The following is a 14646-nucleotide window of genomic DNA, read 5'->3' as shown; positions in this document are numbered from 1 at the left end:
ATGTAAAAATAATGCTGCTATTAACATTGGAAGGCAGGTATCGTTTCCAGTTAGTGGTTATTTTGTTTTTTGTTTCTTTTTCAGATATAGACCCAGGAGTAGAGTTGCTGGGTCAAATGGTAGTTCTATTTTTAGTTTTTTGAGGACCCTCCATACTGCTTTCCACAGTGGCTGCACCAGTTTACATTCCCGCCAACAGTGTACAATGGCTCCCCTTTCTCCATGTCCTTGCCAGCATTTGTTATTTGTATTCTTTTTGATGATAGCCATTCTGACAAGTGTGAGGTGATATCTCATTGTGGTTTTGACTTGCATTTCCCTGATGATTAGCGATGTTGAGTATCTTTTCATGTGCCTTTTGCCTATCTGTATGTCTTCTTTGGAAAAATGTCTATTCAGGAGTTCTGCCCATTCTTTAATCAGGTTGTTTTTGTGATGTTGAGTCGTATGAGCTCTTTGTATATGTTGGATAGTAATCTCCTATCAGTGATATCATTTGCAAGAATTTTCTCCCATTAAGTAGGTTGTCTTCATGTTTGCTTGATGGTTTCCTTTGCTGTGCCAAAGCTTTTAATTTTAATTAGGTCCCGTTTTTTTATGTTTTCTTTTATTCCCTTTACATTAGGAGATGGATCCAAAAAATATTGCTGCCATTTATGTCAAAGAGTATTCTGCCTATATTTTCCTCTAGGAGTTTTATAGTGTCCAGTCTTACATTTAGGCCTTTATTCCATTGTGAGTCTATTTTTGTATATGGTGTTAGAGAATGTTCTAATTTCATCCTTTTACATGTAGCTGTCCAGTTTTCCCAGAACCACAAAGTTCCCAGACCCTCTCTTCTCCATTGTGTATTCTTGCCTCCTTTGTCTAGATTAGGTGACCATAAGTGTGTGGGTTTATTTCTGGGCTCTCTATCCTGTTCCATTGATCTATGTGTCTGTTTTGGTGCCAATATCAAACTGTTTTGACTACTGTAGCTTTGTAGTACAGTCTGAAGGCAGGGAGCCTGATTCCTCCAGCTCTGTTCTCCTTTCTCAAGATTGTTTTGGCTATTTGGGGGTCCTTTGCACTTCCATACAAATTTTAAGTTTATTTGTTTTAGTTTTGTGAAAAATGCTATTGGTGTTTTGATAGGGATTGCACTGAATGTAGATTGCCTTGGGTATTATGGTCATTTTAACAATATTGATTCTTCCAGTTGAAGAACGCAGTATATCTTTCCATTAGTGTGACATTTGCAATTTCTTTCATTAGTGTCTTACATTTTCCTAGTATAGGTCTTTTGTCTTCTTAGTTAGGTTTATTCTTAGGTATTTTATTCTTTTTGATGTGATTGTTAATGGGATTGTTTCCTTAATTTCTCTTTCTGATAGTTTGTTGTTAGTGTATAGAAATGCAACAGGTTTCAGTATACTAATTTTGTGTCCTGCAACTTTACCAAATTCATTGATGAGCTCTAGTAGTTTTCTGGTGGCATCTTTAGAATTTTCTATGTATAGTATCATGTCGTCTGTAAATAGGCAAATCACATTCTCTTAAAGTACAAAAATATTAATGAAAACTGACCATGTACTAGGCCATGAAGCAATTTGCAACAAATCAGATTTTTATAGAATACATTTCTAACCAAAGTACAATTAGCTTAGAAATAAATAGAAAGGTAACATAAAAAATTAGACAGTTTAAAACATAGTTTTAAATAACTTGTGGGTTATCTTTAATGTAATTAAATAACATTTAAATAATTCATGGGTTATTTTAATATAAATGAGAAAATCTCTAGAACTAAAAAAAAATGAAAAAAACACATTTTAAAACTCATGTGGTACAATAAATGCCGTATTTTAGAGGTAAATACATATATAGCCTTAAAATGCTTATTTTAGAAATGAAGAGCTACTAAAAATTAATAAGCTAAGCATCCAACTTAACAATTTAGAAAAAGGGAAATAAAATAATCAGAAAGAAAGTGGAAGGTAAATAGTAAAGAAAAGATTAAAAACAGTAAATAGAAAACATAATAGAGAAAAAATAAATTATTTTCTTAAAAATGTTAATAAAATTATAAAACTCTGATAAAAAAGATCAAGAAAAATATAAGGTATAAGTAAACAATGTTACAGATGACAAAGGAAAAGATATAGCTACTAATAAATATTTAAAAATCAACAGTAAAATATAAACAGTATGTGACAATAAATGTAAAAACTGGATAAAGGAGACAAGTTTCTAGAAGATTGTATATTAAAAAACCTCAGGAGGAACAAGATCCTATATTGTCCTATGTCCACTCCATAAACTGTATCAGTATTTAACAGTTTTTCCCCACAAAGGAAATTTTCGATCTAAATTTTGAGGGTTGGGGTGGGGTGCAAATTTTACCAAACATGTAATTCCAAAACACATATACAGAAATACTTTCAAAGAATATTAAAGTTTTATTCCTCAGACAAATCTGCGGGCTGAAAAAAGTTTGTTTGATTTGTATTTTGGTATTAATGAAATGTAATGCTAGGCAGTTTTCTTAGGTTGGATATATCACTGAACAAAAATTATTTCCTCACTTCTTTGGGGTTTGTTTCAATAATAATATTCTAAGTGCTTATTTGTTCAGTTAGCATAAAGGAGTGAAATTATAACAAATTATAAATGGCAAAAATGTTGCTTTATAATGTTTATAATAATGACTCATATGACATTTGATGGTAAAAACTATCTTTTAAATAATAATTAAAAAGCTGATTGTAAAGCTCTTTAAAAAGAGATTTGTTAAGATAAGTTATGTTACATATAATAGCATGAAAACTGCATATACTATAATAATCAATAAAGGATCTTAATTATATACAGAAAAATAGTATATTATATAGTATTAGTACACGTTTAAGAAAAATAATATAAACTTTATGCTTAGGAAATAGAGTAGAAGTATATACACCAAAATGAGATTGTATTCCAGTTATTTGGCCTATGGGTGATAGCTTCTTTCCTTTCAAGTTTTTACTCTAGCAAATGTTCTCATTTTAATGTCACTGAATTTAGGTAGCATCCTACAATTGATAGCATTCATAGTTTAATTCGCAACAGTATTTCCTTCTTAGAAACACATATAATAATGGTATATATTGCAATCTAGGACTCAGTGAAAACATCTTCTGAATAAATAAAATAATGAAGCATAAGCTTTTTAGAAGATGAACTATGATGAATGTCTTCTGAAGGACAAAACTGACTGCATAAAAGTTTGCCTAAAATAATGTTCACATTAGTGAAAATAGCACTTTAACATGAAAACAAACTTTTTAATGTTCATTTTATTAGAACATGCGCCTGATACTATCCCTTGAGAATAAATAATCACATTAAAATGTCAACAATTCTGAATCATGGTTTAATTTACAGAGTCATTACTGATTATCTATGCATATTTTCTTTAAGATAAAATGAACTAATATAGGTTTATGATAAACCTTTTGTATATTAAAGCTATTCAAAGTCTTTATTGCTATTAAAGAATTGTGTAGGGCTTCCCTGGTGGCGCAGTGGTTGAGAGTCCGCCTGCCAATGCAGGGGACACGGGTTCGTGCCCCTGTCCGGGAAGATCCCACAAGCCACGGAGCGGCTGGGCCCTTGAGCCATGGCCACTAAGCCTGCGCGTCCGGAGCCTGTGCTCCGCAACGGGAGAGGCCACAGCAGTGAGAGGCCCGCGTACCGCAAAAAAAAAAAAAAAAAGAATTGTGTAATATCACTTTTAATAGTAACTCAGGACAGACACTCACTGGCTTTTTTAATCAAAATAATCATCTCTGTATTTTTGGAAAGCTGATTTTTCTCCCATTTTTGAAAACATTTTGACCACTACAGCTGACAGTCTACTAGCTTCTCTTAGTCATGCTTGACTAAACACAAGTCCTCTGCTGTGAATACTGATTATGTTTATTGCCTGACTGAATTCCAAAATGTCTTATTTGTGCCAGTGCAGGAATTCATACATGCTGGGGGAAATGATACTGTCTCACGCTTGCCCACTCAAGTAATACTTGAAAATGTTTAATGTATACTTTCACATAGAGGATTCAATACTGATGAAGGTGTCTGTCATGAGGATGTCAGTCCAGTCGTGCAGTCAGGAAACATTAGACCCATGCTGTTCATGATGATAGACACTGGGGATTAAGATGAAGACAAAATCCCTGTGCTCAAAATTTTCACAGTGTAATGGAGAAATGAATGAATGGAAACTTACAGCTAATGAGAGAAGTGTTGTTAATAGAAAAATATAAAAGGGGGGCATTGGAGAGTAATAAAGGATCATGCTTAAATGAAGGATATTATCCAGCCTAAAATGGAAACTAATATTTGAGAACTAACTCTTTGCTAAAAGCCATCCATGTATTATCACAAGTTAATGGCTTAATAAAACACAAATTAATTATTTTACAGTTCTGGGAGTCAGAAGTCCAAAATCAGTCTCATTGGGTTAAACTCAGGGAGTTGACAGTACTGATTCACTCTGAGCACATTAGGGAAGAATCTGTTTCCTTGACTTTTCCAACTTTTAAATGTCTCCTGCCTTCCTTGGTTCAAGTTCCCTTCTCCATCTTCAAAGCCACCAGCATAACATTTTCAAATCTCTCTCTGACTTCTTACCTCTGTTTCCATCATCCCATCTCCTTCTCTGACTCTCAGAGCCTTTATGATTACACTGGACCCAACTGGATTGTCCAGGATAATCACATCTCAATCCCTTTTGCTGTATAAGGTAACATAGTCACAGATTCTGTGGATTAGAATGTGAACGTCTTTAGAGCTACTAAATGAATTAAGGGATAAAGACAGAAAAGCAGGTTTTAAGAGATATTATAGTTGAATTGTGTCCCCCCCAACCCTGAAAATTTATATGTTATATCCCTATCCCCCAATGTGAATGTATGGGGAAGTAGGGCTTCTAGGTTTTAATTAAAGTTAAATGAGATCATAAGGGTGGGATCCTAACATGATAGGATTGGTGACTTTATAGGAAGAGGAAGAGGGAGAGATCTCTTCCTTCTCCGTGGCCTCACCAAGGAAAGGACATGAGGACACAGTGAGAAGGTGGCTGTCTCCAAGGCAAGAAGAGAGCTCTCAACAGGAAACCAATCATCTGGCACCTTGATTTTAGATTCCCAAACCTTCAGAACTGTGAAAAACTTAATTTCTGTTGTTTAAGCCACCCAATCTGTGGTATTTTTTAATAATAGTGCAAGCCAGCTACTATAGGACATAATGATAGGATTGCCCTTAGAAGATGTCTAGGTAGTTATGCAAGTCTGGAGTTCAAGAGAGAAGTCTGAGCTGCAAGTGTAGATTTGGAACTTAACAACCTAAAGGCAGTAGCTGGTGGTAGTGAAAGATATTACCCTGAGACAGTGTGTGTACTGAAAAGGGATTGTAGCTGAGAAAAGAACTATATTTTTCTAGTAACACTTCTATCCAATGCAGAGTGCTCAGCAGCCTGGTTATGGGAGGAGAGACTGGCAGATGTTTGAACCGGTCCTAGGTTTCATTTGCAGAGAATGGGTGTCCGCAAGGCTAGTGAAAATATGTAGTAACAGTAGGAGCTGCCAGAGGCAATGCTAGGTACCTTTACTTCTTATAATTCTGCAAATCAGATAGTCACGTTTTATAGATAAGGAAACGGAGACTCAAAGACATTGAGTAACTTTCTCTGGGTCACAGAGATTTTTTTTAATTAGATTTTATTTCTAAAATGGTCCTTCTGATGGCAGCATAGAGAATAAATTTTTATAGAGCATCAAGCAGAGTTTTGAAATGCAAATATTTTTTAGTCTAAAGAGCTCTTTCAATCTGCCTTGAGGGAAGAAAGCAGGTGGTATGAGAGGCCTGTGGTAGAGGCTGATACTGGATTTAAAAAGTGTTCTAGGAGTAGAGGTAACAGTGAGTTTGACAAGTCAAAATAATATGAATAAGAGTATTCAATAAGTGAGTAATACACTGGACTTTATGATGTCAGAGATAGAGAAAACTTTAATCTTCTTGAGGACAGAGTTATAATTGGGAGTTTGTTTTATCAGAAAAGAATAAAAACTTGCTCAGAAAGAAAAAGAGGCTGTCTGATGTTTGGAATGTGGTGTGGGAAAAAAACGATAATGCGTTACTGACCTCACTCACTAAAGAAATCCTTACCCCTTGTTTGATAAGGAAGTCATTCTCCTGTCTTGCAGAAATCCTGCTTCCTGGCTTAGGCTTTAAGAACCCAGCAGTGAAGGATACTTAGAGTGACATATTTAACATACTCTCTGTGGTATCAGTATAATTTTAAAAGACTCAGTGGTTACATGGAATTTTTCTTAGACTAAAAAGCTTTGTAAAAATTTACACATTACTCTTTATCTCTCAAGAAGAAGATAGGTGGTAAGTATTTAACCTATCCACAATGATACTAAAGCAGGAAAAAGTAATATGACTTCCTCTAATTCCACAAAACAAATTAGTGGTGATGCCAGAAATAGAAGCCCTAACTTGTAAACCTGTCCTCTTCCATGTCTTAGTCGACTCTTCCTATTGACAAGCCTTGTTAAACACGAGAAGTCTTGCATTGTGTTGAACCTTCCTGTGAAGTTGAATCAGAAACATTCAAATATCATTTCAACTGGTGTGAGATTATGTTTTCAAAAAGATGTTGTTCTCTTTCCTATGTCGAAGGTGTGCTGTGTTCTCTTTCATATGTGGGAGAAACCAGACAGAATTAGTCATAAGGATTCTGGTATTTCATCCCTGAATGACAGACAGTGAATGCAATGGGGTGTGTGACCCTCCTGATAATAATAATGGAATTTACCTTAAGACCTCAAGAGACTAATAAATCCCTCTAGAACTGAATTAAAAATCTGTTATATGATTTTCCTCTATGCCTCTTCTTTTTACTCCTTATATGACACTTTAAACTATTCTTCCTGTTGCCTTTATACTCAGAAATGAAACTGGATTGTTTGCAGTTAAGTTTAAAAATAAAACTGAATACAGAAGGTATTGAGGTATCTCTTAACTGTATACAATGAAAGAAGAGCAAAAATTGGAAAATTTTTACTCTCTCTAAGATAGCCCAACTTTGAGTCTGGAGTTGTGTTTTCCCCACATTCATGCAGCAAGTATTAAAGAAGTGCTTATTATGTACTAAACACTGAGAGTACAATAGGAAATAGAGACAGTTAATCCCTGTGCCATCATGACTTAGATTACAGTTGACTGGATGGAATTCAGGGGAAGTGTTGAAATGGAGGGATAGTTACTAAATGAGTAAACTAATTAAAAATGAATTTCAAAGATAATTTCACATAGTTCAAAGTGCTATACTGTAAATATGTTATGCTAATGCTCTCAAGCCAAAGACCCCAGGAACACACTATAGTTTAAAAAGCTGGGTTTATTGCTCATTTCAGCAAGGGAAAACACACACCATGGGGAACTCTAGTGTGTGTCAGTAAAAAGGTGTTAGAAAGAACCTATTATAGCACTTGGGCTTTGGTTGGGTGATTTGGCAGGGGGTCCAAGAAAGCAGGAGTTTGCTCTGGATTAAATGCTGTCAGAAAGCAATGGCAAATCTGCAATTGAATATCTGTTCTCATTGCCTCCTATTGGGTGCCTCCATCACCCTGTGATGGCCAAATACACAATGCCTTACATTGAACAGGTGAGATTAACAGGTACTTATTCATTCCATATACTTACAGCCGGGGCGGGGGGAGGAGGGACACCATATGCCACACAGGGCCACCTGGGCTACACTTGGGAACCCAGTGGACAACCGGGGGCTGTGGGAGACAGGCTTTGTAGTGTCAAGAGGGTAGGGTACCCCCGATACCCTCAGGAGGATGTGACTGGCTTGCTTGAATCATTCCCCAGGCTGGCAGGAGAGTGAAACCTGTCACTCAGGGATGAGGAGGAACTGCATCTTATCCGTTTGATAAGGCGGGTTGTTTGCCCTTATCTGTGGGAGCAGAGTGAGGAGGAGAACCCGTGGTAAAGCCATTTGAGACCCTCCCTGTTCCCCCGCGCTGTCAAACAGTACATAATATTGGGCCTTAGTTTTAGGACTTCTGCCATAGTATCTCAGTGAATCTTATCTACAGGGAAGGGAGACTAGAACAAGAATAAGGTTTTAATTGGTAGAGAAGTAGCAGTCACTCATTTTAGCTAAGAGAGGAGGAGATGTTTAGTATTTTGGGCAATGTGACCTTGCCTTTTTTTCTGTGCTTAGGCAAAATTATGCAGCAGCCTTGCTCAGTCTCATTTTATTGTGTCTCAGAGTAACCTGGTTGAGGTTGAGGTTGGTATAATGTCTGATAGGAGAATAAAATAGCCTAGCTCTGAGAGTGAGGCCGGCTTCTGATTGTAGAGCTGCTATTTTTTTCTGTCTGATTTGGAGGGACCTGATGTTGGTGGGGGACTAAATGAGATGGGTTCATCAGAGTAAGTTTCTGAAGAGGGGAAAGGTTGGCATTTGCTGCTTATATGAAGCCATCGCATAGAGAAGAACTGAGCAGGGTGGAGACAAGGGAGGAAGGGGAACAACTTGTAGAGAGCGTTCCCGTCAGAGGGAAACAGCAAGTGTGATGAAAGAAGCATGTCGTTACACCTGAGAGTTATGTTTTATTTTATTTATTTATTTTAACATCTTTATTGGAGTATAATTGCTTTACAATGGTGTGTTAGTTTCTGCTTTATAACAAAGTGAATCAGCTATACATATACGTATGTTCCCATATCCCCTCCCTCTTGCATCTCCCTCCCACCCTCCCTATCCCACCCCTCTAGGTGGTCACAGATCACCCAGCTGATCTCCCTGTGCTATGCGGCTGCTTCCCACTAGCTATCTATTTTACATTTGGTAGTGTATATATGTCCATGCCGCTCTCTCACTTCGTCCCAGCTTACCCTTCCCCCTCAAAAAACTGGTTCTGAAGAACCTAGGGTCAGGACAGGAATAAAGATGCAAACGTAGAGAATGGACTTGAGGACGGGGAGAGGTATGTTTTTAAAAACCGTCAAGAGCGTGGCTTTCTGCTTCAGTGACTCTCAAGGGGTTGGAGGTAAGGGAGTACCAGAATCTCAGAACAGGGGGAGTAAACTTTCAGAAAGCCTCCAGGGGATGTTGATATGATCATCCTCCAAGACAGATTGTCCCTTGTTGCCTCTACCCTCCTCCACAGTTTTAGTTAAACGATATAGGCTTTATGTGGAAAGTCCAATTCTAGTTGATAATTTAATATGACCCTATATACCGTAAAACAAAATTGCTTGTCCAGAAAGGTTTTAACACCATCCAGGGAGAGAGATGGAATTGTTAGCAAGTGCGTGGGCTGTCAGTGGCAGAAGATCAATTATCCTAGATATATTTTTCTTGACTCTCTTGAGACTAGATAGACTGTAGTGAGTTTTCTAGACCATCTAATATACAACCTAGTTAAGCGAGGTCTCCATTTCCATTTTATAGTGAAGGATTCCTAATATATGGTTTTATCATTCCATCTACCTGTGCATATCCAGTTAATGTGTTTGAACACTATACAATAGTGAGTTTGAAGACATCATTGTTACTAACTGGGAGTTTAGCATATTAACACAAGTATTAACAATGATAAATATCTCAGACAGCAGAGAATAGTGATTATAAGCATGGACTCTGGAGCCAGATTGCCTAGGTTCAAATTACAGCTCTACCACTTTGTAATTACATTACCATGGACAAGTTACTTAGCTCGTATGCCTCAGTTTCCTCATCTGTAATGTGAAGATAATAACAGTACCCACCTCAAAGGTTTGTTGTCAAGATTAAAATATTTTTTAGGTTTTTAGACCTGGCCCATGATAAGCACTATATATGTGCTAGCTTTGTAATAATGATGGTGAGACTGTGTTGGTAAAGGGAAAAAAAAGTATTTAACACCATATTCCTATAGTTGATGAGTTAATGATCGACTAAACAGTATATATAAAAGTTCACATTTTATTAAGGAATAAATTCTCTTTCCTATGATTACATACAGGACCTCCACTCTTGCTACAAGGACAATCATATAATGGATCAGTCTTTGGCAATATGTTAAAATATGCATTTAATTTAAAATATTTTTTCCTTTCTGGCTGATTTGCCTGATTCATCCAGGCTTACTACAGATAAGAGTTATAATATATTCTATGACTGATTTTTTTTACACTATGCCTAAAGAATGCACTAGGAGTCTCAGATCTTTAATTGAGGCAGCCATATTTAGTGTCACTGAAATAAGTGTGATAATAGCTTGATCATGCAAAGCTTGACATGAAGAAAATACCTGCCTGGTGTTAATAAGATTACATGAATTTCACACAACAGAAGACCAAAGTAAATTGCCACTCTGCCTATCTTGATAAAATACCAACAGAGTTTGCTATTCATTTCACTATATTCAAAAGTTTATTTGAATTACTATGAAATGTTAACAGAAAATCACTTGCAATCTGGGCTCATGGCAGGTGAGAGGTTTTAAAATATTGTTGAATCTTTATATGTACTAACAGATTTATTAAGGCAAAATAAAAGAAAGAAGAAGAAAAAATATTTGTTTTGTTCTAGACATTCATTAAAGCAAGCCAGAGTGATCTGAAAAGGAATTTCAAGTATCTTAGTAGGCCTGGATATATCGGACATTAATTTAAACATATACATATACCTTTACTCTCAAGGTCCACAGCCTCAATAGAAGAATGTTGAAAATTTCTATAATTTGCCAATTTTTTATGTCTAAGAGAAAATCTTTAAAAAATTAAAAACATTATTACAAACAAAACTGGAAAACTATGGCTTCTTTCTCCTGTGAACATAAGAACATTTAACTTCCAATAAGTTGAAAGCATCATTAAGTAAAAAGAAAAAACAACTATTCTTGTTTTGATGTCAAATTATGTAAGATTTGTAAAACCCCAATATCACATACACTGAACTTAGGGACCACATTCTAGTCAGCATTTTTTGTTTGCTTGTTTGTTTATTTTTTTTACCATATATATATATATACATATATATATATGTATATATATATATATACATAAAACTCGCTAGACTGCTTTTTATTTCTAATGGACATGTTTATACATAATTTAGGAAGCAAAGTTTTGGCTTATTTCCTTTCTAGTTTTTTTTTTTCATTTAGAAAAACATCTTAGCATCTATACTGAAATATAATTAATATCCATGAATAGTCAACATTTAGTTGACTGTAATGAATTGGTTCAAAGAAAATATGGATAATCTGTGGTGCTGCAAAAATTTAATTTGATCCTCTACACTTAAACTTACATAGCATCGAGCTACTGGCCAGAACTGCTAGCTAATAAACCAACTGAAGATACTTTAATTTTTATTTCTTTCACCTTTCCAAAGATTTATATAACTTAAAGCACATAAATAGTACTTTACAGTTTATAAGCACTTTTATATGCATTATCACTTTTGATCTTCCCAGTATCCTTATGGGGAAGGAACATTATAGAATTACAAAAGGTTTCATTATTATATTCACTTTATAGATGAATAAATTGGGGATCAAGCATCATGCTTTTAAGTAAATGCAGGAAATTGACCATAGAAAAATTAAATATGAAATCTCAAGCTTTATTGAATTTACTGCATTGCACTGAGAAGTCTCTGACCATCCTTCCCTCAGTAACCCCTCTAGTCAACCTTGTCTCCTTACTGCCCTACGTCCATGTCATTCTCTTTACTGTTTCTGACCGTTGAATCTTTGTCTTCACTTCCCTCACTCCATATACTCCTGTCTGGAATGTTGCTACTTTTCTTGAATATCTGAATGTTACCCATCATTCAAGGTCCAGCAAAAGTTCCACCTCCTCCAGGAAGTCTTGCAGCTCCCATTGTTCTTACTTAAATAATACAACATTTGCAGGGATTGGTTCTTGGTTTCCTAAGTGTTTCAATGTTTCATCTAAATTCTCCTACTAGACTATAAGCTACAAAGAACAAAGACCAACTCTTATACTTCTTTGAAATCCACAGCACTCTAGCACTGGATATATATGTAGTAAATTCATGATAAATATTTGGCTGTTTTTTAATCTATCTATTGGAGCCATTGCTGAACTGTAGATAATCTTACTGTATTTGTATTCAAACCATGTGACATGTAATTTAACCTGTGTGAACTCAACTATAATAAGTAATTATAGTTAATTATAATTAACTATAATTATAGTGTGGTCTTTTCAATATGTTCATATACCAGTTGACCCTAGCATTGATTTCTAATGGCAGTGAAGCCCAGACATATGCCTGTGCAATCAAATCAACTACATATGCCTGATGGATTCCCTGAAAAGAGCAGGCATTTGGCCCATATATCAGTATTGAGAACAGGAACAGGAAATGTTATGCAGTGATTGCTTTTCTCTAGAATTGCATTAGCATCACCCATTCTGCTAGTCATAATTTCTCAGCAGATCAGGGACATCTATCAATGGAAGTTCCTGTGGTACAGCATATGAAAATGCATTTCATTATTCATTACAAATGATGCTGATCAGGCATATTGTCATTACAAGTTTAATTTTTAAGGAAGAGTTCTCTGTGTAAAAATGGCACATTTGAGAGTCATCGTCTTAAAAAACAAAAAGATGGTACTTTGTGACAATTCAATTTTTCTGGAATATAAGTATTCTGTTTAAACAACTACTTTTGTTCATATTTTAAGGTGAATTTGGAGAAGTCTGTAGTGGGCGTTTGAAAACACCAGGGAAAAGAGAGATCCCAGTTGCCATCAAAACTTTGAAAGGTGGCCACATGGATTGGCAAAGAAGAGATTTTTTAAGAGAAGCAAGTATCATGGGTCAGTTTGACCACCCAAATATCATTCGCTTAGAAGGTGTTGTCACAAAAAGTAAGTACTGATTTTCTTCTTTTATATATCTGTCTCAATTCCTTAAATAAAAAAAAAGCTTACTAGCAATATCACAGCCATTTTGGGGATAACTTAGTTCAGATATCATCTTCAGATATCGTCCCTTGGAGTCTTGATATTAGTCTATGACATTATCAGAGTTTGCATTGGTCACCAAACAGCTTTGAAATGTTTTTTTATTACCTGTAAATCATTTGCTAATTTAACTTGAAATAATAAATCAAGGTAAAGGGTTATATATTTTTTCCTAATTTCTGTAAGCAATTCACTTCTTCTGAACCTGCTTAAATTTCAATATGAATAGGAGAAACAGTTAAAATATTTGGGGTCATTAAGGTAAAATAGTTCTGTTTGTAAATAAATGTCATAGACAATACAAATATAGAATGCTTTATCTAAAGTAAAACTTTCAAATAAAAAATTCTTTATGGAACCTACCTACATAAATGCCATTAGAACTGTATTATTTTAATTTATATAAAATGAAGAAAAGAATTACAATTTCTGAAATAAAAATCCAGTTTTTACAGAAATAGTGGGATCAAAACCATTCCTTTGGGAAAAAAGTTTCTCAGAAATCCAAAACTAATCATATCATCTAAGAAATAGATTGCAATATCTTCACTTTTATTTGAATAATGATAAGGCATAACTTAATATTTCTCTTTATTTTATTCACTAATGAGTTATAACATATAAAACTCAATATAGTATGGCATTGTAAACTCATAAAAATAATCTAACTCTTTGAGAGGCATTTTTCTTTTGTAAAACTGAAATTTCTTTTAAAACTATTTAGATGAAATTGAAATTTCATGTTATATTTGGAAGAAGGAAAGTATAAAATCTTACTAAAAACGTTTAACTGACTCTGTGTCTGAAACTCCAAAGTCCTTCTCACAATGCATTGGCCAACATGCTATCCAAGGAGAGCAGAAAATTACTGATAGCCATGACAGTTTGGAGGACACAAAAGTTTGCTTTTGATTTCAGCTGTTGCCATGGGCTGTTACTTTAGTGGCCTTAGTAGAACCTTCCAGTATTCATGCCCTTGTGTTGTTCTCTCCCACATTCATTGTGGGCTTGTCCATGTGACTAGTCTTGGCCTATGGGACATTAACAAGTGCGATACAAGTGGAAGCATCTTACATATTTGTACACTGGACCTTATCCTCTTGGAACACTCTGTCATGTAACTTAGTCTCCAATGTTGAGCAAAGCCAGTACCTATGGTGAGGCCACACGCAGAACTGCAAAGAGGAGAACTGAGTCATTCTAGTCAACAACAGCTCTACAAGAGCTCCCAGCAGATAGTCAGCACTGAGTGCCAGCTTTGTAAAGAACCACCTCAGACATTACAGCCCCTAGTTCTACTGCCAGATGGCTGCAGCTGCAGATGATATTTTGTGGAGCAAAGTATCCACCCAGCTCAGTCCAATCAACCCGTAAAAATCATGAGAGATAATAAAATGGTTGTTGTTTTAAGCTGCTCCGTTTTGGATAGTTTATTACACAGCAATAGATAACCAAACAGATGGACACCAGTTAGAATTCCACTCCTGCCACTGAAGTCTTGTGAAGTTTTAGGTAGATGATTTAACATCTCTATTGTTTACTTCCACACTGTAAAATGGGGCCAAAATAAGTCCTACCCAATAGGAATGCTGTAAGGATTAATTTTATAAATGTA

The 14646-nt window shown here is 35.4% G+C and overlaps 1 protein-coding gene across 4 annotated transcripts in view; it reads left to right on the top strand.

Moving 5' to 3' along the window:
• EPHA6 (EPH receptor A6) overlaps nt 1-14646 on the top strand; it is a gene marked incomplete at its 5' end in the record, with an annotated part of 845284 nt that overhangs the window by 625202 nt on the left and 205436 nt on the right. For all 4 annotated transcript variants that reach the window (XM_082625310.1, XM_082625308.1, XM_082625309.1 and 1 more), the window contains one exon: nt 12750-12935. In XM_082625310.1, coding sequence (XP_082481436.1) covers nt 12750-12935 — 186 coding nt within the window. The remainder of the gene's footprint in view (nt 1-12749; nt 12936-14646) is intronic.

Source organism: Mesoplodon mirus (genome assembly GCF_964341445.2).
Source record: "Mesoplodon mirus genome assembly, chromosome: 6".
NCBI lineage: Eukaryota > Metazoa > Chordata > Mammalia > Artiodactyla > Ziphiidae > Mesoplodon > Mesoplodon mirus.
The sequence above is the reverse complement of the archived record's forward strand: the minus strand, read 5'-3'. Positions and strand labels throughout refer to the sequence as shown.